We start from the raw sequence: 27583 nt of genomic DNA on the forward strand, positions 1-27583 counted from the left end.
AAAAAATACGAACAATGAATTTTTCTTGAAGATTATGGTTTTTTTTTCTAACAAAAACACTATTTTTTATTCTATTACTCACAAAACGATAATCGTTATACTATTTGTATGCAACCTGTTATACTTCATTAACTGGAATACAAGTAATTTTAATTAAATATTATTTGAATAGGCAGATATTTTTTACTTCTACATATCATTTTGTTCACTATTCAGTATAAAATACATATATATCTAATTATCAGTTACATGTATTTTAAAATTAGTCAAAATCTGTCACAATATTTGTAGCGTCAACTAACATATCGTTAAATCTCACAAACCTTATTAAAAGTTTTTGATAAAATTGTTAACAATTAAATTCATCCACCATACAGTCGAGATACATACTACACATTAATTTTTATTTGATTCAGAAATGTTGTCTATTTTATTTATTTATTTAAACCCGTCAGCCTCTTGGGCTATTTAGGGTTGTTGTCTATTTTAAAGAAAAACATCCAAACAGCCTTCGTCAATCTCATCTTTACTTTGATTGCAGGTGTCAACGGTTTTGTTATTATGAAAAGTTATTTCTAGGATTAATATTAGAGCTAAATGTGGCAACCCATTGTACACGTAAAAATATTTTAAAAATTATCTAGGATATTTATATACTTCCATAGTACTAAATTTGTGTATTGAAATAGTGTGATTTAAATATACCAGAATTGAAGGAATCAAAAAGAATCGGAACATAATGTAGTTGGTCAAAACTGACAAAACAATTGCAGTATTATATATTTTATTGCAAAAGGTTAGTATCATAATATAAAAGTATTTACTCTTCATTTTTCACGCCTTCGGATTTCTTCTTACTGAACTCCCACAAGTCTCTCCTCATCGAGTATGCATCCTCACCGTCGGCGTAATATTTCGGTTCAATCTCCACCGTTTCGAATTTAAGAGCATTTTTGTACAAATTTAAAGCAGCCCTATTGCTCTTGCGTACATGTAGTGATACATATTTAGCATCGAAGCACTCTACCATTGCTTCAGATGCCTGATCCATAAGTTTTTGGGCTAAACCTAGACGGCGATGAGATCGTTTTACAGCTAGGGAAGTAATGTGTCCGTGTTTTAAGTCTTCTTGATCCTCTTCCATTTTTGCCAGTACATATCCAACAATTTTACCTATCATTGACAAAAAATTTACTACAGATTTTAGGTTTTAACAAAAATAAAATAAGAAAGAGAATATATTCTGGCCAGTTCTATATTACTGCAATAATAGAAATTATTCGAAATATTGTTCAAAATATTAGTGATGCTAAATCAAATTTGGAGGCAAAGTGATATTAAAACATTACTTCTGACCACAAAACATATACAGTTAATTTTAGTATACGAATATGAATGCATACCTTAATTACTAAAATTTACATAATATATTACCATTAATTTCCATATCTGTCTCAAGTTTTAAAAATTCATGAGTCGTCAATAAATAAAATCATAGACAAAGAAATCCTACTAAAATATTTGTAAGTATAAAGAATATACGAAGGTCTACTTACCATTTTCATCTTCCGCTACATAACTCAGCTGTGGCCAGCTAAGCCCATGATAAAAATAGTATTTCATTTGGTAGTTTTCTGGCAAACATAAAAGATTACAATGTTGCATGTTCATAAGGTCTTCAGGTCTAGCACAACGGATATTCATTTTCCTTGATTTCGTATCAGTCTTTACGAGTTTTCTTAATTTTACCGCGATGGGGTTTAACCTCTACTGTGGACTCTCTAGCGTTTTGAGCAGTCTTCTGTAAATCTCTGATGAACCTGATGCGAGAAAGTATTAATACCCACAAAATGTACCAACCTAAAAATCAACATACAAAACATAATTATTTTTTATTACAAAAAGATACATGACAATGACAGACACGCTTAACCTTAGTTGTGACGAGTCCTTTGTCTTACCTATCGCAACAAAAAATACAACAATGCAAAGCGCAACGAAACTTGATAAAACAGCCAAAAATAAGTCTTTCATTATTTTTCTAGACTAAAAACTACATTGAATAACGTAATGAAAATATTGTGGCAGTGCTTGATCGTACATTTATAGCGCCATGTTGTTCTATTCCTTTGTTCTATTTTTCAACAAATTAACTAATTATCTATCAAATATAACTTGTAAAATATAAGTCAACCCTTACCTTAAAAATTCAATAATATTCTATTTGGAAAATTGGAGAAAACTTGCTTTAGACCCTAAATTGTCAAATATGGAAAATCTACAGCGGCAACCAAATATACACCTCGTGGACAGTTCCAATTACACCTGCCGAATGTAGGATCGAAGAATTTGTCAATCACATGTTAATGTCTAGAGAAAACAAGTGTTATTTATCCAATACTTCTTGGAAACCTGTTCTGGGGTGGTGTTGTATTCATATTGAAAAGGTTTAGGGGAATTCGTGTTTTGGCAGTAATGTTAGGGTCAGACCCATTTACAACACCCCAATAACCCGAAAAACTGACAGTGACAGTTGCCATCTTATTTTGGGATGTTGCAGCTCAAATAAAAACAAAAAATGTTCTTTTGTCAAGTATATTAATGTGTGTTGGTTACAAAAATACCTGAGTGATGTCTACACGATCCCAACTCACCAAGGATTTGAACGGTAAGACACCATTTTCATTTATAATTATGGAAAAACTTTGTGTTTACAGTGTAAATGACGTCTTGAGAGGGGAGTGTCTTAAACAATTTGAAAAATCAAATAAACTGATCAAACTGAATTATCATATACCGTTAACATATAACGGAGTATTATGAAACTATTTACATGTTTATCAAATTATAACATTACTCATTTAATTTCATATTGACTAATACATGAATATGATTCATTCATTTGTGGTTTTTCATTGTATAAGATAGAAGTATCCAATAATCTTATAGGATGACCCACTGACACTAAACTTTTTTATGTTAAATTACTTTAAATTGAACCTGACTTGGTTAATAATGCATGCTTGTTAATTTTTAGTCTACATACACAAAGAAAACACATACATACAGTGTTTTCTCCTTGCCTTAATTCCGCAGTTACAATTTTTACTATGAATAATTTATGTTTTTCTTGCAAAAAAGGTAAACAAACCTGTTTTATTTTCAATTAATGAATTGATTCTTTTTATTTTATTTGTAAACAGAACCTTCCGAATTTTACAAGGGCTGGCGCAGCTCAGGCCTAATACATAAGTAAAATATTTTTTCAACATTTAAATTAAATTTCATTTCAGAGAGTATTAAATCCACGGTGGGCAATAAAGTAAAAATCCTCTTCAAAAATGTCGTTCGTCTTGAAACCAAAGGAGATAAGACTGAAAATAGGGTGCTGGTAAGTTTTTATATGATATACGATTTTGTTATTAATAAATTGTAATATACGAAAAATCTACTAAAAAAATCAATAATTTTTCTTCGTTTAAATTTTCCCACTCAAATGTAGGGTTTTTTTACTGTCAAAATTTATTTTGTCAGCTGTTTTCTTCTTCTTTAAAATTTCTTTCATATGAAGTTAGCCCAAGATTTTAATATCCTTTTTCTACCTTCAAACTTAAAAGAGATGACAAGTACATGGTCAGATTGACAGATTTGACATTTCATTGAACACTGTGGGTGTTTACTTAATATTTGTTGATCGTTAATGTCGGGTTAATATTTTTTTTTAAACCTAATATACAATAATTAATCAAAATGCCGAGAGCCGAGGTAGGAACGCCAAAATATTTGTCTAACAAAATGAAGGCAAAAGGCCTTCAAAAATTACGCTGGTATTGCCAAATGTGCCAGAAACAATGCAGAGATGAGAATGGGTTTAAATGCCATACTATGAGTGAATCCCATCAAAGGCAGTTGCTATTATTTGCTGATAATTCGAAAAGATACATAGATGATTTCTCCTTTGACTTTGCCAAAGGATATATCAGTATATTGAAAAGACAATTTGGTAGTAAACGAGTGAATGCCAATCGGGTGTACCAAGAATACATTTCTGACAGAGACCATGTTCATATGAATGGTACTAGATGGGTAACTTTAACAGGTTTTGTTAAATGGTTAGGGAAAACAGAACAATGCATTGTTGATGAGACAGAAAAGGGTAGGTAATTTTATTCAATAAATCATATATAAATATAATAAAGCATAAATTATTTAGGTTGGTTTATTACATACATTGATAGAAGTCCAGAAACTGTGGAAAAGGAAGAAAAGAAGAAGAAAAAACTTAAAATGGACAAAAATGATGAAGAAAAGACATTGGAATTTGTAGAAAGGCAGATTAAAGCAGCCCTAGAACGTTCAGGCCCTCCTCCAGAAACTGTATTTACAGAATTTGTTCGGGAGAATGAAGAAGAACCTATAAAGTTAGATTTGCAATTAAAGGCTAAAAAGCAGATTATCCCTACATCACCACTAGAAGAGGTTTTTAAAAGGCCTGGTGACCCAGTTAGCACAAGTACGAAAAAAATTAAAAGTGAATTTAAAGTTAAAACAGCACTGGATGAGATCAGGGAAATGGAAGAAACAAATAAAGAGAAGCAGAACAGGAAGGACTATTGGTTAACAGAGGGTATAGTGGTTAAAGTGATAACAAGAGGTTTGGGTGATGAGTATTACAAACAGAAAGGTGTTATTCGTAAGGTCATTGAGAAATATGGAGCAGTGGTAAAGCTCTTGGAGGGTGGAAAGAAACTGAAACTGGACCAGAAACATTTGGAAACAGTTATTCCAGCCATTGGTAAATTAGTGAAAGTAGTTAATGGTGCATATAGAGGAGAAATAGCGTCATTATTGAAACTGGATGAGAAAAACTTTTGTGTTAGCATTGAAATTGAGAAAGGTTTATTAAAAGGAAGAAGAGTTGATGGTGTTCAATATGAAGATATTTCTAAGTTATATGAAGACTGAATTTAATATACAGTGATTTTTTATTGTGGGTAATTAAAAGTACATGAATTCCTGTCCATTCAATTCAACAATCAGTAACTTTATATTGAAAGTTTTTTTTAACTGTATATAATGTAAATAAATATATACAAGAATATATATAAATGTGTTTTTATGAAGTTTTTAGTATAACTTATTAATATTATTCATGCATTTTAAACTTAATTAGTACTATTGTTTCTTATAGTATTTATTATTTTCAGGTTTTTTCACCATGCCGAATTCTACTTCTTATAGCAAAAGTGCCAACAAAGGTAAATATAAATTGTTAAAAAAATCATAATTCTGTTATCTTACATAAAATGTGTTTTATTAATAAACCGTTGATCCAAGATTTTTTTTATATGGAAATACAGTAGTACAAAAATGGACAGATAATATTGTGGAAAGTTAACCATAGTGGCTTTAACGATGGCAGAGGTAGCAATGCAAATGTCAAAATGACAATAGTGATAGAGTGTGCTTTTTTAAGGTCGTTTAAAATATGGTATGATAATTCACATATCTATGTCACTGCCATATCCATAAAAGCAAACCTTTTTAAAATATAATAATATCTAGTTGCACTTAGTACTTTATAAATATAAGAGTTTTATATATATTATTCGAACACTGTTTACTGTTTAAATACATGTAAAAATACAAATGTATATCAAAGCTGTAGGTATTACAAGTAGAGTTATCAAGCACATTTATACATTATTATAAAGCCTACTAAAACTAATAGTTCCAAAAAAGTTAAAAACATAATTTACTCTTAGTTCCCATCATTTCATTTTTCACTTATAGTTAATAATAATGGATCTGAAGTGTTCAGAAAAAAGAATCTATTTATTATATATATATATATATATATATATATATATATATATATATATATATATATATATATATATATATATATATATATATATGATAAATTATATAAGATAAAAAGGTGTAAATTTAATAATAAACGAATTATTTATTTATATAAAGACTAAAAGAACATAAAAAATATCAATATTAGCTTGACATCAAGTCAACCAGATCAAAAGCATATTAATGTGCCAAGCATTGCTTATCCTTTTTTCTATTGTATATATTTAGTAGCTTTAAAAAAATGGCAATGTTCAATACTGTTCCAGTACCTCTCACTATAATTCCGATATTGTATCGAGCGTGAAGCGCGCGTTGTCACGGAGAAGAGTCGTGCTGGGATGCGTCTCCGTTTCGAGTCATAAGCGGGTTTCACGTGTGTTTTCAGAAGGTTAAAGTAGTACGCAGCATTAATGGTACGTTGGGTGCGCATGAAATCGACGTACAGCACGCCCCGCCGGTCCCAGAACACCGTATACAGAACCTCACCCGCGAACCTGGTTGTCTTCGCTTTAACTGGCGCTCCTTCTTCCGCCACTCGTTAGACAACATCTTGCTTTCAGGAGTGTAATAGTGTATCCATGTCTCGTCTGTAGTGAAGATTCGCCTTATAAAACCGCCCCCCTCCACCTCGTAATCACGTCAGCAAACGGCGACAAACTTTCAACCGCGTAAATTTTTGCTCGAAGTTCAAAAGTTTAGGGACCCATCGCGCCGTTATTTTGCAATATTGAAGGTGTATCGTGGGTGATGAAATCTACACTACCAATAGTAATGCCTAGTTCAGCCGATATGTCTTGAACGTTCATCCTACGGTCCTCCAAAATGAGTTCTACGCGGCGAATATTGTCTGGTGTGATGCTGGTTCGCGGTGGACGATCATGCGGCTCATTCTCGACGGTTTCGCGGCCATCCTTGAATGCTTTGGCCCATTTAAACACGGCAGCCCTACTCAAGCACTCACTACCGAACTGATTTCGTGAAGGCAGAAAAATTTCCGTTTTTTTTTTTACGGCTTCCCACACTAAAAAAAGGAATGACAATATGTTGCGCTACGGCGGTCAGCACTTGACGTTCACTCATTTCCGTAGCACGCGCGTGAAACATGCTCTCCCGGCGAAACCTATGCCACACTTCGTAAGGGACCCAGCTATCATATACTCAAGCCACGACTTTCAAAACGTACATGCGCGCCACCTACAGCGTTTTCTCCATTATATTTAAACCACCCTCGTACGTTAGAGTATTTCCGTAGAAAAAAAATTCAAAAGAGAAGCTGATTTGGTTTTGATAGAACGACGTAAGCCTGGCGTTTGTGGCCTCTTAGACTATAATATTTAGTGCCTAACGGTTACAAACTGTAGGTAACTTTTCCGTGATTTACAGATCGATTGTCATTTTCATTATCTGGAAATCCAAGCCCTAGAAAGCAAGCGAGGCAATCATCTGAGCCTCACGATAAACGACAAAGTTTACTCTTTCTTAACTGGCGAAGATTCAACATGCAGCACAGAAGTGGACAATATGATAGGAGCTTTAAACAATGCAATCCGAAATATATTTCCCACCATGCCATTACAGCACATTATCAGAAAGGTATAAACGATCACGGTCTTTGTTTTATCATTAATCATCTGCTCAAATCTGAACCTAGGTCGAAGTCATTCCGAGCTCCAGGCTTCAACAGTTACGGGATTTAGAGGCAATAGCGAGCAGTCGAAGAGAGGTGGGCCCATGTGGCGGATTTTCGACGCAGTACGCTTGCTACTGCGATTACCATGGCATGACCTATCGTGACGAAGTCGCATGGGACATCGACAATATATACTTCTCCCTGAACACAAGGGAGTTGAACTTGAAGGATTTCGAGTACCTAGATCAAAAGTAAGTTAATTTTAAAAGGAATCGTTATTTTTGCTCTTTGGTATTGAAGAACCTACTGAATCCAAATTGGTATCTTATTTCCAGTGTTGTTATTGTAGAGCTGTTTCAAGTGAGATTTAAATAGTATAGAATTTTTTTGAGTAATCGTTGTGTTATACATTAAAATATCGAGTAAACAGGTTACATTTTGTCCGGTCTACATTTTTGGGGGGAGGGTATCAACATAATCATAGCTCTATTCGAAAAGACGATTCTAGTAGTATCATCTGGATTCTCAGAAGTTGCCTATAAAGTTAAACATCTATTCTGCAAATATAATCTCTTTGAAAAGCCTAGGTTATTGTTTATTGTTGCTCTCAAATTAGACCACAGTTTTGAGTCTACTCTTGATTTCACTAAATTTTCTTTGTTTTGGATCGTTTTTTAAAGTCTACAATGTTTACTGTCTTTTCTGCTCAAATAATCGCACTTTACTGATAATCCCAGAAATTAAAATGATTTTCCATGGACTCGAGTGCTGCTATGGTAATTTCGATTTAACTTTTGATTCTTGAGTTATACAGTGGAAAAAAAATGGCGGAAAATGGAAAAAAAAAATCATGCTCCACCCATATCACTCTATGACTCACTTGTTCCGTGTTGTTATGATATGTACTAAAGAATATGCACATACTTATCAAAAACTCAATAATATCTTGTATATATTGATCTACCACCCAATAAGAATATTAAAAATACATTCATATTTAGTTAAAGATAAGTAAAGATAATCATAAATAACATGAAACATACAATCGAAATGGAAAAAAACATTGGAAATTATTTTAAACACTGAAATTCAGTCTAGCTTTAACACTGGTTCTATATATAACGAATTTGAAGTATTCCCTCTTATTTTTAGAGATCTAATACCAGTTATAAGCGCGCTAGAGTACAACACTTGGTTTACTAAGCTACGCGCCAATCAGGTGAAGCTCTCTCACGACAACATCGAGAAAATTCTGCACATGTTGAGAAAATCATTAAACCTAGAGGAGCTCTATATGGACAATTTAGGACTGAAGTCCGATTTCGTGAACAAATTGTCAAACACACTCAAGCTCAATCCCGACTCGGCGCTGCACTCCATTGATTTATCTTTTAATCCAATCGAAGATAAAGGTTGGTTTGTTTTTCTCGTCCAATCTCCTTCATACCTCCAGTATTAATATTATTTGCGTTTTAGGTGCTTCATATTTAAGTCAGTGTATAAATAGATTAAGTAAGGGAGTCGTTCACGTAAATGTATCGCATTGTGGACTCAGCTCCAAAGGAGTTAATAATGTCGCGAACGCAATTTGTGGGAACACCATCAATTTCAATAGTTTGACCTACCTCAATTTGAGTGGAAATAGTCTTAAGGATGATATAAGTGTAAGACTGCCTGTATATATATATATATATATATATATATATATATATCGAAAAAGAAACAATCTGTTTAATGTATGTAATTTGTGTTTTAGCATTTGCATAATTTGCTTTCACAGGCTAATGCTTTACAGTATATTGATATTTCATCCACTGATGTTATACTTGAAAATGTAAGTACGAATCTTTTATCGGAAATATTTTTGAGGAAACCTGATGTTATTTTTTTGTAGCTTTTTGGTGCTCTTGTAAAAGGTTGTACTACGAACTTGGTACACTTAAATGTGGCAAGAAACCCGTTCAGTAGCAAAAAAAGTAAAGAAGCTCCCATTTCATTCAAACAGTTCTTTAGCACCACCCTTAACCTGAAATATTTAAATATGTCCCATTGCAAGTTGCCACAAGAAGCTTTAAAGTATGTTTTTTGTTTTCTAAATCTCAACAAGTGTTGAGAATATTTGAATGAAAATTATGATATTGAATAACTTCATAAGTAATCAAATGAAAATATTCAGCTACTGCTTGAATTCAAATTTAAATATATTAAACTAAAAGTGATTAAACTACTAAAACAACATAAATATTGACAATTTCCTTCATGTGTTCCCTTTTTGGGGGAATGAATATGAAGTTATTCATTTGATATTTCTCAGTACTGATCGTAATACAAAGGAAAAATGTTTATTTGATGTGTTTTTTAAGGAATTTATTGTTAGGCCTAGCATGTAACGAATTTACCAAAGAAATGAACTTAGATATAAGTAACAATGGATTGGGTAGTCAAGGAGCCCATGTTCTGGAGTCTTGTGTTCATGGTGTTAGGTGTATATCTAGTCTGGATATTTCCGATAATAGTAAGCCTGCCCATTAGATCCTTTGACTATAAAACTATACAACACTCTTTTAGATATGGACTCGGATTTATGCAATGTAGTCTTAGCTATAAGTAAAAATAAATCGTTGAAGCATCTAAACATGGGCCGAAGCATGAAGAAACACATGTCGTTGATTATGGACGCGGTTGTTCAAGTTATTCAGGAGGATGACTGCATTCTCCAGAGCTTAATTATCCCTGATTGTAGATTAAGGTCGGACCTATTTAATCTCTTAAATGCCTTAGGGGATAACAAGTCTTTGGAAGTTCTAGGTATGATTGTGTTTTTGGTAATTTTGCCCAGGTCTATATGGGATAAATATCTCAATTTTTAGATATAAGTGGAAATCTAATTGGCGATTCTGGTGCTAGATTATTAGCAAAAGCATTACAAATTAATGGAAAATTAAGGACAATTGTTTTAGATAGAAATAATATAACTTTACAGGGTTACAATGATATAGCCTATGCTTTAGAGAGCAATAGGTAAATATAAATTAATGCTGTCCAATATATTATGTATCTTGATTCATTTTAGGACCTTGCAATATATTCCATTCCCTATATTTGATGTGACACCCTGTATGAAAGCATCTGCAGAAAGAACAGATATCTTGATGAGAAAAATACAGGATCAGCTCAACCGAAATGTTTGTTCTAAGAAACAAAGTACAAAACACACCTCTCTACAACCAGGATTCTTGCTGACTTCAAAACAACAAGCACTGGATAGGTAATTATTTATTTTTCTTACATATTTATTAGTATTAATTCCTTATCCTCAATTTTAGATTAGTGTCACAAACCCAGGAAGCAATAAAATCTTTTGGAAATGACACCATATCTTCAAACAATGATATAAACCATGCGAATGATGTCATTCAAGATGCAGAAAACTGCAAGCAGCTGCTAGTACGTTTGCAAGAAGTTGCTCAACATCGCAATGATAAGCACCCAGTTGAAGAGAAGCTGCAACAAGTATCTAAAGAAATCTTCAACAGTGTTTGTGATAGTATTCAAGTTATTATAGATAAAATGTTGAAGACATGTAAGGAGCAATGTCCCTATGTATTAAGAAATGAACAAACTGTTACAGAGATCAAAAGTGAATGCAAAAAGAAGAAACAAATACCTTTGGATTATGTAACAAGTTGTGTTAAACACCAGGCTGGGGTAGATATTATGAACAGGTTAAGGTAAGTGTTTCCAAAACAACTATTTGATGTTATTTCATAGACCTATATTTAAGCTTAATTAGTTTCAAACCATTGTTGTATCCATAGACATATTTTTTCAATATTCTCTTGAAGTTGTTCAGGTGTTATGCTTTGGATTTCATGCACTATCTCTTCTTTATATGAATTTTTTGCTTCGTCTAATATTACTTGGAATATCTCACATTCCACATTATCTTGCAGTTTTTTTCCAGTGTATCCTCTACTTGTTAATCGGTCATATAATGTAGTATTATCAGTAGTCAATACAAATACCACATCAAACCATCTTTCTAAAATTGCTAATTCTTAAAATATTATACATATGCAAATGAGATTAATATACCCGGAAAAAATTCACAACTGTGATAATCTACTATGTTTCCACCTTGGCACATTGCCTCTTCCATTCCGTCCATTAATTTATCTTCATCTAGCACTGGACATTGATACACCTCATCGTACTCCTCCAAACAATTGTTTTCTTTAGCTATTTTTGATATTTCTAACCATTGCATTCCAGTAGTTTCAGCGAGCATTCTACATAAAGTCGATTTTCCTACGCCCGGTGTGCCAGTTATTAAAATATTTGGAGCTTCCCTCTTAATATTAGGTACAGCTGGCGCACAATCCATTTCAATACTATCATCCATATTTTACGGTTGTTTTTCTTTCGTATAGTAACTACAAAGCATTAACTAAATAACAACTAATAAAATATGTAAAACAAAACTACATAACCTCAATTTTGTATAATTTAACATCTGTCATTCTTTCTAGAGATGTAGAAAAATATCGATGTCTTAATGAATAAAATTATTGATATACTTATATCAATATTTTTCGAAAATAATATCAGGTTTTTATTGATTGATATTTTTGTATATTTCTTAAAATAACAAAGTTGAGGATAATTTAATAATCCTTTAAAGTTGTATTTTTTTGTACTTTTAAGAATGTTTAAAAATATCGATATTTTTCTCAGTCTGTAACATCCCTGTTTCTGTTATTTCTCTGCTGACTTCACACTAATCATATTAAAGGCGGTTTAATTTTAAAATGATTGAATTATGTATATCAGTTATGTATTTAATTGATTAAAGGATTTAATGTAAGAATTGGGACTTTGTATATATCATATCAGTCATATTAAACTGTTTTACGTTATTAGCTAAGTCCGACTGCGCCTGGTGGATTAATTGTTGATAAAGTCTGATATTAATTATTAAAATAGTTGACAAAATTATTCTAGCCAACCTAGATTTACTTATAGAAGGTATACAATTAAATTATTTGCAATAAATTTATTAAACAAGCTAATTCAAAAGAGCAGTTTACGTGAAATTAGCTCACTTTTATTTTTTGTACTTGAAAGCTAGTGGGTGTAAATTAAAGGGAAAAATATACATGTATAATCATTTGTTAGATATAATTAACATTTAATTTCTTTCAATATTTTACATAGTGTTGCGTTCATTTTAAGCCTACTTTTCGAATGTCGCAAATACAAATATACACAAGGTGAATTTGTAAATAAAAAGTAGTATTGTACAATATTAAATTCGATTCTAACGTCTTTCATAACGATGGTTATGAACAATAAACGCCTGGAATTCTCGTTTTTCGTTGTAACACGGAAGATTACTTGATTTTATTGATACCATAATCTCATTGTACGAGAGATGATTAATATTTCACGGATTTTCAGGGAATTAAATTTAATGGTCGCTTCACAGCTCTCAGAGCAAGTTACAGACGAGGTTTATGAAGCGCTGATGCAAAGCTATAAGATTTTAGTTGGCGATGAGAGCGCAATTAGAATAGATTCCCCGCCTAGAAGATCCAGATTAAGCAGTACTGATAGTTCTAGGCATGGGGCCAGCGATATGTCAATAACAGATAGTACCAGTCACATCAGCGACCATTCGCCTTTGGTGAGTAATGATTATGTATTTTTACTTTGATAATAAATAAAATTAAAATATTTGACACGCTTTCCATGCAGTTACTGGAGTATCTTAATCTTGTAAGTAAAAATGTTTTGTGGAATATTTGAAACTTTTTCACACTTTATCAACAGTATAGGTGAGCACAGTTAATCCAAAATATAGCTTTGTTAATTACAAAGTTAATTCCAATAATTTCTAAGGTATTAATCAAATTTTTGATACATTTACAAAAGCAATTAAGCTGTAAAAGTTAAGCATCAATAACTTATAAATGCTTTTAGGCTGAGATACGTATGTAAATAAAACGAAAACAAGTGGGCAAATTAATATTAATAAATAAACACACATATTTACCGCTATCTTATATAGTATAAATGTAGTTATTATTGAGAGCAATGACGATTTGGCCTTTAAAGTAATTTGCTTATAGAAAAAGTATATTTTACAGAATACTAGACGGATAGCAGGGTTATGTTGCATTGAATTCATAGACACGGTCATTGCAGTTTTGAAAGCCATGCTGATAACTAAGCGCTTAATCAGATTTGTTTTTGCTTGAAAAACCCAATATTTCGGAATTTATTTGCTTTACCGGCAGACAGAAAACATAGATATTGGATGTAATTAAATGATAAAATTATGAAATATGTAATAAATGATGAAAATAGATGATTCCGTTTCGCCAAGTCACAGTTCGTTCATTTGACTCATAGTTATAATCACAGAATGCCGGTAAACAACCACGACTAAAGCTAAAGGAAAATCGATTAATGGATTAACGAATCAATGTCCACCTTTGTTTAATAGTAGCGTAGTAAATGGTTAAACCAATTAATGTTGATTCAATATCCCATAATAGGCCACACCCCATCTGTCCATAAAACGCAAAAGTGTTCATAATCGTAAACTAAGGCCTAAGTCAGTTGTTGATAGCGTTGAAGGCTTATCGGCTGATGATATACCTAGCCTATTACCTTCTCTTCCACGAAACAGTGAAGAGGAAGACTCCGTTACCGAATTGCCCAACACTAGTTATCATTTACAACACCTAGTGAAAGGAATTTTCCTAAATAAAGGTTAGTTCATCTCACATGTTATACGTATAAGACGGAAGACGATAATAACGAACTTGTATAAATTATTGCAGGACGTCCAAGAAGAGCCAAGACCAGAGCTCCTACGAGGCCCGTCGTCAAACCCCCAGACGTAACCGATTTAGTTTCACAAGTGGGTGCAAAATAGCATTAAGTAATTTCGCCTGTTTAACGTATGCTTTTCAGGACTTGGTCGAGGGTTTAGACACATTTTTCCGTCCTGGTTCAGTCACACCGACATCGGACGACTGTCATTCGTTCCACTTAGACGGTAGTCCGAATCACGAGTATTCGTCTCCCATTTTAAGCGAGGATCGGAAGACACCCAAGTTAAGTCGGAACTCACCATTGTTAAGAGGTGATGCGAACCGAGTTATTTATGTCTCGTAGAGTAACGATAATTTTGAAATCTTCTAGGTTTAATGACCCCCACACCTAGATCTCGTTCCACCGATAATTTGGAGAAATGTTCACCATCGATGATGCGTAAGAATGCTGGCGATTCGCCGCTCAGTCGACGCCTGACCGGGGATAGTCTGCTAAGTCAGGAAAGCAGCGAGGGCAGCTTGGCGACCGAGAGCACGTTTGACCATTCACCCAGTAGTACCCTATCCAAACGTGTGTCCCCGGATAGTTTTAAAGGTTGTTTATATACATTAGTACGGTGTAAAATAATGTAAAATCTTACATTGCGAAATTATTCCCAGAAAATTCGGATCCATCCAAACTGAAGTTAAAACCGACGCCAGCGATCGCACAGAAACCGCGGCCGTGGTCAATGGTGAACAATACCGAATCGAAATCGGCGGATTTAAGCCTGCTGAGCGACGGTTCCTCGCCGAATAACTCGACGGGTAACACTCCGGATTCCGCAGAGGCCTTGGACAGTTCCGAATCCAGTTCGATCGATCGAAAGATCGCCAAAGACATTAAACTGAAGCGAAGTGGTATGTATGGTGATCCTCTATTGTCCATTGCTCTCTGTATGTTAAATGTGGCTTGTGCACCGGTGTATGTGGAATGTCCGCTTACCTTTAAAAGCACCAGCATATCTAGAATATATATATATGCAGACGACATTATAAAGCAGAAAGCTTAGTGGATCTGTGAGTGTACATTTCATTTTGTTTTTGTTTTAGATCATAATATGTGTTGAGTTATTAAGGACAGAAAATAATGTTGCAAATAAAATACAATTTATTTTCTTTACGGAAAATAATGCACAAAGACGAGTTTATTTATTTAAATTAATAATATAAAAATATATACAATTAAACGTGTTAAATCGATACGTAATGGTGAAAGAAATATGAATCGGATGGAAATTACTAACTAAATTGTCTTTCTGGTTTAGGATATTACTGATTCCCCCACCGAACCCAACTGATGATTATACACGCGACATACGAGAATTTTACTGTTCTTATTGGTTGAGTAACTCTTTTAATTCTATTATTCTCGCTACTTCTTCAATTATCCGTAATGCTTTAATTAATTATTTATTTGTATCATTTCTGTTGTTCTTCTTAGTTCTGATTCTGATATAACAGGTCAATTGAAAAGTCCCCGGCCTGACACATAGATGACGCTACTAGAATTAAGTTCATATGCCCCGGAAAAATCAAGCATCAAGGATTGGTATGCTAAGTTTAAACGTGGTGAAACAAAAAATATTTTACTATGGTAGGCCGGGGACTTTTCAATTGACTTGTTAATTATAATATTCTGTTCTTAGTTCTTTAATTATCCCTAATTATTTTGCCAATTCTGATTCTCGTTCTCAATGCATCGTGTTTTATCATCCAAGCTCTTGCCTCTGGTATTTTGTGATGGCTGAGAAGGCTGGTTCAAGAAACCCTTTTCTGTATCCCGATTTGTCCAGAATTTCCGGGAGGGAAAGACTCTTCTAGCTAGAAAATTTTTACGAAATAGTCGAAAATTCCACAATCTCGGGCTTTCTTGAATTTTATGGTTATAGCCACCATAAGGTGTCTTGAACCTCCATTATTCGGAACACTCAACTACGAGCCGATAAGACACGCTTTTGCTAGTTTTCTATTTGCTGGGTGCCTTTCTTATCTTGACCTAGCTTCACCAAACATTCGATATAATGCGATATTTTATATTGTCGCAAGTTATAACTGTTTTCTCATGTCACAACTATTATAAAAACAGTTAAATGGTCTATTGGATTAAACCCCTAAACTATATAAAAGAAAAAATATTATAATTTTCTTAAACTAAAAGTTAAATTTTTTAAAAAAATATATGTAAACGTAATTACGTCCCAACAAATATGAGTCATTTTAAAGAGAATTAAGAAAATCAGTCATTTTCACTTTAAAATAAAAAACTAGACAAAACATGAATAAAAACAAAAATAATCAATATATTTTGATATATTTTTATGCGTTACTATTATAATGAATTTTTTGATTCCTGTTGGCCTAATTGACGAATTATCATTATCATATCGAGTGTATTTACTTTTTTATGATTACTATTTGGAAGAGTATTGTCTTATTCAATCTTGCATTGGCTTTTGCACTGTGTTTGCTTTATTCAAATATCTTTAGTATACTTTCTCTTCAAACTTGAAGTATATATTGTAGTTCCAGTTACTTCAAATATGTGAAGTGTTTCTTGTGTTATCTACTGGCATTAATTACTTACACTTTTTTGTAGATTTTGCAGTTGTATTCTCAGCAGATTAGGTTAAACTTTACTTTATTTACGTTATTTTGCAATCTTTAAATTTACCAAACAGTTTCTAAAGCATACTAACTGTACTCTAATACTTATCTTTTTTATGGTTTCTGCTGTCTACCATACCCTATACATGTATTTATTGGTATTCGACAATTTTTTTTCCAAATTTTCATATCCATAATTTTTCCATAAGTGGTCTTTAGTGGTGGTTGGTGATATTTAATAATAAAAATAAATGACCATAAGCAATCATAAATAGTTTAAAATACCCCAATAAAAAAAGTGTTGTAATTTTCTAACTAAATAAAGCATACCGAAATGTACGTGAGGAGATCCAGCAGTATTCTGTCTTACAATGTAGTCTATAAAAGTTAGTTACTTCATTCTGCACAATGTTGATAAAAACACATTGGTTTGTTTCAAAGATGTCTGCGATGGAGAACAAAGTAACTAAAAATCCCATTGTACCCATTGCTCACGTCTTTTGTGATAAATAAAAACACATACATGACATATCTATTTTCACACATATCTATTTTTGTTCTAGGGTAACGTTTAGTTTGTATTTAGTTTTCTTTATTCGTTCATTTATATACTTTTATGTTTTCTTTTTTCCCTTTTTCAAGGAATCTTACAGAGTTATTTTCCAGACAGGGGCGATTTCAAGTTTTTGTCCCGGTATAAGGTAATTTATCTTTTGTTTTGTTAGTGTCTATTTTTTGTTTTCTTTAAATTTTTTTTCAATTTGATTTTACACATTCACACCGTGATCGTAAAGCCTTCATTTGTTCATAGTTTAATTCATATTCGAGGTGTGTTTAGAATGTATTGAAGCTTATTTTTCCCACTCAAGTGAATGAAGACTTTCCACAGTGTATATACAGAGGAGGTAATATTCATGCGAAGTCGCAATTTTTCCCATCCGCAGGAATGGTTACTTGCTGACAACTAATGAAAATATATATTGATTGTTTGAAGTTGACCTATAATATTTCATATAATTTTGACAAGAGTTTGACAATACCAATTTCAGGACTCCACAGAACACGACAGTCTTTCGGGAACGATAATGGAGCGGTCGCTTCAAAAACTGCCGCACATGAATAATACGGAGATGATTTGTCGTTGATAACAACGTGCAGAAGAAATGATGAGATCTGAAGATATAATTAAAAATTGGTAGCAAGCCAAACCTAACACTTCTGTGATTTGTTTGTCTGGGCAACTTTTTGTTTCCTAAGTTACTTGCAAAATTGCGTTCCAGAGGCTCGATACTTTTTAAACACACCTTGTATTAACATAGTTGACTGTCATATCATTTGCTATTTGTGAGGAACAAACGAAACCTTGCGATCACTAGATCATTAATCGGTAATTGGCTTGATAATCATTTGAAGCTAGAGTGATGCATCTGGTCCGCACCAAAGTTGCTTTTCACTTGTTTCGGCGTTAACCGTAGTTTTAATCTAAGTTAATACATTTGGGTTATCTAAAAATGTTATCATTGATGATTGGTTAATGAGGTTCAGCTATGATGATTGCCTTTATGTATTAAGCTATACATTTATGGGAGTGAAATATATGTTTATGTTTTTGTGGAAAGGTATTAATTTGCGTGGTGGTGGTTAGATATAATTCGGTATAGTTTTATGACGTTAGCAGTAAAATTATTTTTGTTTGTTTATATCCAAAATACATAATTGAAGCTCTTAAACACGTCAATTTAGTTGTTTAGAAATGATGACTTAATTATTGCAGATTTTTCTTTGAGCTTAAATTTATATTTAATGAACACCATGCTACTAGTTTATAAGCCTTGCATAACATATCGTAATGGCAAAGTTTATGTAGGCGTTCTGCTTTCTTTACAAATTCTGTTACTGAAAAATACTTTTAAATTGTGCGAGTCAATTTGTAGTGTTCATGATACTGATATTTTAGAGGTGATGATGCGAAATGATAAGCTCTTCCGGATGACGATTCAACGCAAGATGCAAGAGCTTACATCTCGCCTAGATATAGCCTAAGCCAATTAAGCAGCTAATTCCAACTCCCTTTTTTTAAAAACTTGGAATATGCGTATCGATACTTGGAATGTTGGCCATACACAATCTAACAGGTCAATTGAAATATACCCGGCGTGGCACATAGGTGGCGCTACTATAATTAAATCCATATATATTTTTTGTTAGTAATTAACCCTCAAAAGATGCGTGTATAAATTTGACAGCTGCCGGAGCATTAGTTTGTGAATTATGGCATTTTGAGTCAAGCAACTTTTGTTATTACGAAAAAATTGATAAAAAGGAATTTCGCGTGTTGATAAAATATTGCTTTGCGAAGGGAAAAAATACAGTTGAAGCAAAAACTTGGCTTGATGCTGAGTTTCCGGACACTTTCCCAGGAAAATCAACCATCAAGGATTGGTATGCTAAGTTTAGACGTGGTGAAATGAGCACCGAATACGGTGAACGCAGTAGACGCCCAAAAGAGGTTGTTACCGACAAAAACATTAAAAAAATCCACAAAATGATTTTGAATGACCATAAATTGTAACTGAATGAAATAGCAGATACTCTAAAGATATCAACTGAACGTGTACATCATATCATTCACGAACATTTGGGTATGAGAAAGCTCTGTACAAAGTTGGTGCCGCGCGAGCTCACTTTTGACCAAAAACAACGACGAGTTGATGATTCGGAGCAGTGTTTGAAGATGATCAAGCGTAATAAATCCGAGTTTTTGCCTCCATATATGACAATGGATGAAACATGTCTACATCATTTCACTCTGAAATGCAATCGACAGTCATCCGAATGGACTGCACACGATGAAGCGGTTCTCTACACCAAGGCATGGGAAAACTCAACAATCGGCGGGCAAGGTTATGGCGTCTGTATTTTGGGATGCGCATGGAATAATTTTTATTGACTACCTTGAAAAAGGAAGGCTATTGTCACACGACTATTGCGTTGTGACATAGCGTTATTGGGCCGTTTGTAGGACGAAATCGGCGAAAACGGCCGCATTTGAAGAAAAGGAAAGTGCTGCTTTACCAAGACAATGCACCGTGTGAAAAATCCATGAATTGGGCTTCTAATTGCTTACTCATCCACCGTATTCTTCAGATCTGGCCTCCAGCGACTAGTTCCTGTTCTCAGACCTCACAAGAATGCTCGCTGGGAAGAAATTTTCGTGGTTGATCGACGAAACTGAGGCCTATTTTGAAACAATGAACAAATCGTACTACTAAAATGGTATCGAAAAGTTGGAGGGTCGCTATAATCAGTGTATCACCCTTGAAGGGAATTATGTTGAATAAAAAAATACTAATTTTGCCAAGAGAATATGCTTTATTATGGTAGACCGGGGACTTTTCAATTGACCTGTTAAACCTAAACCAAAACACTATATGTACTTATCTGTAGAAAACATGGTGTGTAGTTTACTTGTATGTATGGTCAGATATATATTGAATCCAGGGACTCAAACTGTATTGTGTATATTCACCGAGCTATATTTGGCAGTCCCCAACCTATTGAAGTTATTAAACATATTGCGAAAAGTTACCCGATGAGATCTTTGTGTGCTTTTTAGTGTTTATTTTAACAAAACCTACTCTCAGATGGACCAAGGCACAAAAAGCTGTTATAGCTACATGTGAGCAAAATGTGCAAATGACTTCATCAGAAAGTGCCCTTTATCAAACCTGGTCCCATCCGAATAAAGTCCTGTTATGGGTCCTCCAAAAACGATCGTTCAAAACAATATCAATTCGATGACTTTATCACCTTAAAGCTTACAACTTTTTTGTGATGTTATTTGAGAGATAACTTAACGTTTTGTTTTTCTGTGAAATTAATTTGATGAAGAATCTGTAAAAATTAAGTCATACACCCAATATATTCTACTGTAATAACAATAACAACTCGCTTAATTGATGGGTTAAATACATGATACAACAAAACAATCTCATAGCTATAGGATCAAAAAGTAACTAGTCAATACAAAAAATTGATAAGGTCTAATAGCGAAATTATAATACTATTTTTTTGTCAACTGAAAATGCCTGCTGGAAAAAAGAAAAAAACATTAATGCTTATATTTTCAACACAGGGGATAATAACTAAACCAGGCCAGTCCTCGTCTACTAACCAAGAAAGAAGAGATAGCAATTTTAACTGTAGCTCAAGGGAGGATGCACATACTGTTAGATAAGCTGCAAGATTAATGCCGGCATTTGGCAATCCTTTGATCGGAACAATCAAGGCGTCGTCGATCCTCAAACTAGATGCCTGGTTGACCTAACCGATCGGAGGTTTGAAACCATTTGTCGTTTTTTTTTGGAGCTGAAGAGTTATTATTGTAGATTGGTGAAGTAAACACTTCCTTGTATTTTTATTACCTTGGCTTTATATTAGTCATCTATTTTCTGATGAGAAATATTTAAATTTTGTAGGGCGTAATTTGTAGGATACTCATTCAAAGTTCTCGCATTTTTTTATGAACTCTGAATGGGTCTGACATCAAGTGATATTACCGTTTACTTGACTGCCAAGATGTTGGTACGAAACTTGTCGGTTTTTTGTAGGGTGACACTTTTTGATGGTTTTTAAACATTGAGAATTTCGAAAGTCGTTGTGATTCACTCGACTTTCTCGTTTCCTGTGCAATAGATTTTTAGGAGCACAACATAACAGATTATCTAATAGTGAAATGTTTTATTATTGTATTGATAATCACATGTAGAGTAAATCCGATATGTAAGTTGTTTTTCCATCTCTTTCTCTCATGTTATTGTGATTTTTCTCATAGACTGAACAGAATCGTATATTTTTAATCATTCCAATTGAAAGAAAGAAGTTGATATAATTTCCTCATTAAGGTTTTCTTCTACACGCTCTCATTTCAGACCAGTGTGCCAGTCTTTAGTATTACTTGTTTGTCGGTTAACGTAAGATACTCATACTCCGACAACTGCAAATCATTAACTTTCGGTTTAATGATCAAAATCATCATATCATTATTATGTTATACTAGCGGTTAATATTGTTGCTTTCAATTTTTTTCCATCTGGTTTCAACGGACTCTACACATATTATTAAGATAAAATTACTCATATAGTGGGGTAATCAGTTTTTGAACTTATTATATTTTTTCATTTTGATATTTGTGATAAAAATTATAGACGTTTTTCCCTTAAAAGTATTGTAAATGTAAAATTAGAACGGAGAAATGGATACTTTATCTCCATCACCACTTCCTTCTGTATATAGGAATAAAATTATTTTTTTATTTACCACCTTTTATATTTATATATATTATATGTTTAATGCTTCAGCGCTTTATTGTATGAAATTATTTTCTTCCAACTTATATTCGAAAGTGAAAATTTACATGGACCCTGTTTAAATTAGTGATGACTTTTATTTTTTATGTTTTTATATATTTATATTGTAATTTGACTTTTAATTAATATTTATCTTTTAACTATGCTTCCAATTATAGTTATATTCTTTTTATACTTAAAATAAAATTATATCATACTTGATAAACTTTGTTTTATTTAGGTAATAGATTGAATTTAGCATCATATACTTTATGGGAATTGGAGAAGGAATTTATAGTACACTTGTTAAGGTGGTTTTAACTTAAAACCAGAAACACACAAGTTTTCATTTTTCACATTCAAGTTTTGTAAATGTTAAATTAGAACTAACAAATTGAATATTTGCCTTCACCACCACTCCCTTCTATATATAGGGATAAATTAATATTTATAATTGTATACAATTTCCAAATTAAAAAAGTAAAGTTCAATTAGCCTGTGTAATGCTGCTTTAGCCATATATTAGTTAAGAATTTTACTTATATAGTAGTTTTAGTCAATTTATTTTTTGGCATTTATATATGTGATAAACACTTTTTATTTAATCGTTAATATACTTTTTATACTTAAAGTTAAATTATACCATACTTGATAAACCTGATTTTACTTAGGCAATAGATAGGTATACCATATAAATTATCAATGTTATAAGGAAATTATACTAGAATTAGTAAAATTTGTTTTTATTTAAACAGCAAGTAATTATTGCATTATTAAATACAATAATGAAATGATGTGTATAAATAGAATAAACCTAAAACATCTAACAGAGTAAAAACAACAGATAAAAAGAATGTATAGAGTATAGATCACATTTACTGTTTTTTCAATTAGCCTATGTTGTTTTGTTCATTACCAGTGTGAAATGTAATCCAACTTTATAAAAATATTTCCTATAAGAAAGCTATTTGGCATTTATATTCCCACTTTTGGAATAACATTGATGTTTGAACTTTGTATTAAATATACCGTTTGGGAATATAATTTTGCTTCATATCATGATGAAACATCTACGTTATAATACAATCCTGAGTATATGATAATCCATGTGACCTTAAAGCAGAGTATTATTAAAATCTTCTGTTTGTTAAACAAATCTTATAGATGACATACCAAAAATCCAGCAAATGAAGTCATAAAACCTTCTTTTGTTAACTCCCATGCACCATCATACTCTTCTTCATCAACATTTTGAAAATTACTGAAGTAAAAGTATATAACACCAGCATTTATAATGGCAAATCTAGAATAAAAAAGTTTGTTATTAAAGTAAGTAGTACATGAAACATCAAAACTTACAATGCTAAACCTAAAAATCCCTTCAAGGGTACTATACCCCATACAATTCCTAAAATTATGCCAATTACTTGTCTAGCCCAATAAATTACATCTAGAAATTCCTCCTGTAAATCATATACATGTTAATCCATCACATAATATAAAAAAATGAGGCAAAAAATGGTAAACCTACTGAAACTCTTACATAATCATTTTAACATTGATTAAATCAATATTTATTCAATATGTTACAGTGCAGTTTAATTGTATAATTTATGTATACTTCAATTAACATTAATTTTTAAAATAACTAACCTAAAAACTTACTTTATCTGGCCATTCTGAATTTGCTGTAAAAGCCCTAGTCCATACGGATGGTAAATTAGATTTAGAAGTGCCGTTTTTTTCAATACTTTTACCTTTTGTACTCATTTCTATTCAACTTATTGCCTATTTTAACAACCTTAAAAAATTAAAGTTTGACAGTTATGCGACAACTCAAACACATGGACGTGAAGTTAGCTTATGAATAAACCAAGGTCTTTTATTATGTTAATATAATGATTTTTGAATGTACGTATTATTAACAAATTGTATATATTATAAAATAGTTACATACGAATAGCTATATCCTGATTAAACTTTGAATTTTTACATATTGTCAATGTATTCATTATTTATTAATTTAAATTAAAAATGTCCACTTAATTTTTTTAGGTACTTTATAAATATATATTTTATTTTATAACCGATTCCTTAGTATTTTTCTGGTATTTTAAAAATATTTTATACGTATCCCGGATAACAAACAATAAATTATTGTTTTACATAAAAAATAAAATGAAAAAATAACAATCAAATTCTCTATATAATTAAGAGCAGTAAGCAATTCGTCCATTATTTTTTGATGTTAAATTTCGGACAATCCGAATGCAAAAAAAAACAGAGAATCCTTTGAAATAATATTTTGTTTAACTTTTTTTGAAGATTGACTTTATGGTAGATTGTGTAGTGGGAACAAGTTTTAAGTATTTAAAGTTTTAATTATATCGGGGCGGTCATAGTTTATTAATATTTGATTTACCAGAGTTTGTAATATCGGTTAAAATTAAGTGACTTTTTAATAAATTAACATTTTCTTGATAGTAGTTTCCAGTCTGAATATCTTCTACAGGTATATAATTGGGCTTAATTAGTTTGAAATATTTCCGTTACGTACCTTTTAAAATATAATAAAAATGTTTGTTTTTTATTAATTATAACTTGTTTGACGCTCCATAGTATTGTAAAAAGCATTAAATGGTTTTTATGACTATATGTTTACTAATCTAACAAAAGTAAATTGAAAACAATGAAGTTAAAGATCTTTGATGTGAGTTATCATTCGAATATTCTTTTGCAATTTGACTAAATAGTTAAGAGTTAGTTTTATTGGGCAATCTTTTTACATTACATTTGTTACTGCCTTAATTCCTAATGATGTAATGGTTGTTTATTTTCTTCCGGTAGACAATGCCAGAGATGAACAATATTGACGGAAAAGAAACGTCATTAGCAAACACTGGCAAAGCATCGTTATCGCAGAATCAACAAACTATATCCGACTGATAAACACAATCATCAGAGATCTTTCTAAGTAGGGGTACCTGAACAAGTCGTACCGCACGGCAGGTGATAGTCAGTTGTTTCAAAACGTCAGTGGCGTGTACTTTTACGTCAGTTCGCGGCGGTTGATAGTCGTAATTATCCGGAGGATTGGCGGGTAAAATTTCGAATTTGATCGCGAATCTGATACTTTTTGTTTTCGTGGTTTTGGCGACTGTTGAATTGACGGCGACGGTAATTCGTGGTGTACGGATATAGTTGAAGTAGTGAAGTGTTGATTGATTTTGTTTGGTGACAAGTGCCAAGGATATCGTTCTATTAATCATTGGATCAAAACATGCACTTTATAGGATCGCAGACACATTAGAAAGGTAAGGTATTGTTTTTTATTATTGTTTTGATGTTGAGCGTTTAGAGTGTGTCCTGAACTATTAGCCGGTTTGTTTTTGTTTATAAAATGATGTTAACAGGAAATTGATTTGATTGACATTATTACTAAGAATTAAATTATTAGAGCTTTATCACAGTATTTTTTAAGTTTGTCAGTGTACGTTCTCGTTGGCATAACGTGGGATTTTTGCTCGTGTTTGCTTCTTACCAACAATGATAAAATGTGGCGCATTATTTGATAAGTACTGAGAACAACTTCCCACATCCTGATGCATCTTACAATGTACCCTTGATTTTTATTTTTATACATTAATTTAATTGCTACAGCTATGTATACGGTTTATAATGATAATTTTATGATACACAACAGGTAACATAAGAGTGATATATTATAAGATATTTTGATGTAGCATGATTGATTTTCATTGTAAAGTATTGTATTGTAATCGATTTATCTGAATGACATATCAAACTCTTAAGGACAGTTTTTAAATATTTTTGGTAGATATATTTTGGCTATGGTTTTCCAGTTATGATGGAACTTAATTAATATTATTGGTATTTTGGCGGTTTACCAAATTGATAATTTTAATATCTGAGTTTCAGGACATATTTTTAACATATTTTTTAGTAGATATATTTTGGCCATGCGTTTCCAGTGATGATGATGTTTTTGGGTACTTCGCAACATGTCTTTTGAACCAAATTTTTGCTTTTAAAGCAACAGGTAGTTTTCAGTGCTTGATTTAAATACTGTATTATCGTTAATTTTAATTCATAACTATCTTCTAAGATGCCTTTTCCAAATATATGCAGATTTTCTCAAATTAAACAAACAAAATATATGTTTATTTGACATTGATTTGGTAAATTTGACAAATGGTTTGAAGAACACTTGAGGATTATGTTTGCTGAGACATATTCAATATTATAATATCACATTTTTGAAGGGATTTAATTATATGGCTAAGTTGTAAAGTTTTTTTTAATATAAAGAGCACACCAATTTATTTATTTGTTTCTTATGGGAACTAGTACCTTCTTTGACGCATCACTGAATCCGGGGGTGACTTCAAATCGACTCCGGATACCGACACGGTCCGCAGTCCTTTTCCGTTACCACCGGCGCTTCCTTAATGACACCACTGACATATGGAGAATCATGATATTTATCTCTGATAATACATTCGACTAGCCTTAATGGATGGCATCTGGGCCTGTCTGCGATTATATATTACGGTTTGATGACGCCGAAATCGAGCAGGTGCTAGTTTGGCGCCGAATCATCGAGCATACATTACTTGGCATATCATTTCGGATTTGGCTGATGCATACATAGAGCTTCATTTACTTACTTATTTCTTAATTTAACGTTGAAACTATTTAAGGAGGTAAATAAACATTGGACTTTGTAATAACTCATTTTAATTAAAAAATTGTTGATTAAAATGAATATGTCCAACCATTTCTAAGAACACTATATTTAAATAAATTAACACTTATAACAGGTCAATTGAAAAGTCCCTGTCCTGACACATAGATGGCGCTACTAGATCTAAATTCATATATGCGTTAGCCCTAACCCTCAAAAGATGCGTGTATAAATTTGACAGTTGTCGGATCATTAGTTTGTGAATTACAGCATTTTTAGTGAAGCAACTTTTGTTATTGTGAAAAAAAATGTATAAAAAGGGATTTCGCGTGTTGATAAAATATTGTTTTTTGAAGGGAAAAAATACAGTTGAGGCAAAAACTTGGCTTGATGTCGAGTTTCTGGACACTGCCCCAGAAAAATCAACCATCAAGGATCGCTATGCTAAGTTAGACGTGGTAAAATGAGCACCGAATACGGTGAACGCAGTGGGCGCCCAAAAGTGGTTGTTATCAATAGAAACATTATGATTACAACAAATGATTTTGAA

At 32.4% G+C, this 27583-nt stretch overlaps 5 protein-coding genes across 12 annotated transcripts in view; 2 read left to right on the plus strand and 3 right to left on the minus strand.

Moving 5' to 3' along the window:
* Window positions 1-767: 767 nt before the first annotated feature.
* vnc (GNAT family N-acetyltransferase vnc) lies at window positions 768-2339 on the minus strand. Of its 4 annotated transcripts, none has more exons than XM_076407479.1 (3): window positions 2201-2339; window positions 1557-1820; window positions 768-1173 (listed from the first exon to the last, which is right to left on the minus strand). In XM_076407479.1, exons 2-3 carry the CDS (start codon window positions 1702-1704, stop codon window positions 821-823), a joined length of 501 nt encoding a protein of 166 aa, XP_076263594.1. In that variant the 5' UTR covers window positions 1705-1820; window positions 2201-2339; the 3' UTR covers window positions 768-820. The 4 variants fall into 4 exon arrangements, with proteins under 4 accessions (XP_076263594.1, XP_076263592.1, XP_076263593.1 ...); XM_076407477.1 differs by having other exon boundaries at window positions 1557-1860; window positions 2201-2338; XM_076407478.1 differs by lacking the exon at window positions 2201-2339 and adding an exon at window positions 1962-2102 and having other exon boundaries at window positions 1557-1860.
* On the plus strand, window positions 2308-22554 carry LRR (capping protein regulator and myosin 1 linker 1 leucine rich repeat protein). Of its 5 annotated transcripts, none has more exons than XM_076407473.1 (22): window positions 2308-2668; window positions 3294-3391; window positions 5208-5258; window positions 7249-7458; window positions 7517-7746; window positions 8648-8907; window positions 8972-9159; window positions 9252-9329; window positions 9390-9571; window positions 9859-10010; window positions 10064-10303; window positions 10366-10516; window positions 10569-10763; window positions 10822-11226; window positions 12953-13178; window positions 14053-14269; window positions 14341-14420; window positions 14474-14645; window positions 14705-14929; window positions 14995-15234; window positions 17647-17681; window positions 21116-22554. In XM_076407473.1, exons 1-22 carry the CDS (start codon window positions 2632-2634, stop codon window positions 21215-21217), a joined length of 3774 nt encoding a protein of 1257 aa, XP_076263588.1. In that variant the 5' UTR covers window positions 2308-2631; the 3' UTR covers window positions 21218-22554. The 5 variants fall into 5 exon arrangements, with proteins under 5 accessions (XP_076263588.1, XP_076263586.1, XP_076263589.1 ...); XM_076407471.1 differs by having other exon boundaries at window positions 2314-2668; window positions 17623-17681; XM_076407472.1 differs by lacking the exon at window positions 2308-2668 and adding an exon at window positions 2982-3141 and having other exon boundaries at window positions 17623-17681.
* Ak6 (adenylate kinase isoenzyme 6) lies at window positions 11249-11998 on the minus strand. The gene is made up of 2 exons (XM_076407476.1): window positions 11591-11998; window positions 11249-11537 (listed from the first exon to the last, which is right to left on the minus strand). The coding sequence occupies exons 1-2, from the start codon at window positions 11895-11897 to the stop codon at window positions 11281-11283; spliced, it is 564 nt and encodes a 187-aa protein (XP_076263591.1). The 5' UTR covers window positions 11898-11998; the 3' UTR covers window positions 11249-11280.
* Window positions 22555-23055: 501 nt separating the features above from the next.
* Window positions 23056-24181, minus strand: LOC143198327 (GEL complex subunit OPTI). Its single transcript, XM_076407482.1, has 4 exons — window positions 23994-24181; window positions 23688-23791; window positions 23502-23631; window positions 23056-23441 (listed from the first exon to the last, which is right to left on the minus strand). The coding sequence occupies exons 1-4, from the start codon at window positions 24096-24098 to the stop codon at window positions 23385-23387; spliced, it is 396 nt and encodes a 131-aa protein (XP_076263597.1). The 5' UTR covers window positions 24099-24181; the 3' UTR covers window positions 23056-23384.
* Window positions 24182-25500: 1319 nt separating this feature from the next.
* The window catches only part of LOC143198328 (ras-GEF domain-containing family member 1B), a 362171-nt gene continuing 360088 nt past the window's right edge, over window positions 25501-27583 (plus strand). Inside the window, exon 1 of the mRNA XM_076407486.1 lies at window positions 25501-25642. The gene's annotated coding sequence lies outside the window, so the exon portion shown is untranslated. The remainder of the gene's footprint in view (window positions 25643-27583) is intronic.

Source organism: Rhynchophorus ferrugineus, unplaced genomic scaffold (assembly GCF_030347505.1).
Source record: "Rhynchophorus ferrugineus isolate W39M unplaced genomic scaffold, kcgeb_rfMv2 rfM6, whole genome shotgun sequence".
NCBI lineage: Eukaryota > Metazoa > Arthropoda > Insecta > Coleoptera > Curculionidae > Rhynchophorus > Rhynchophorus ferrugineus.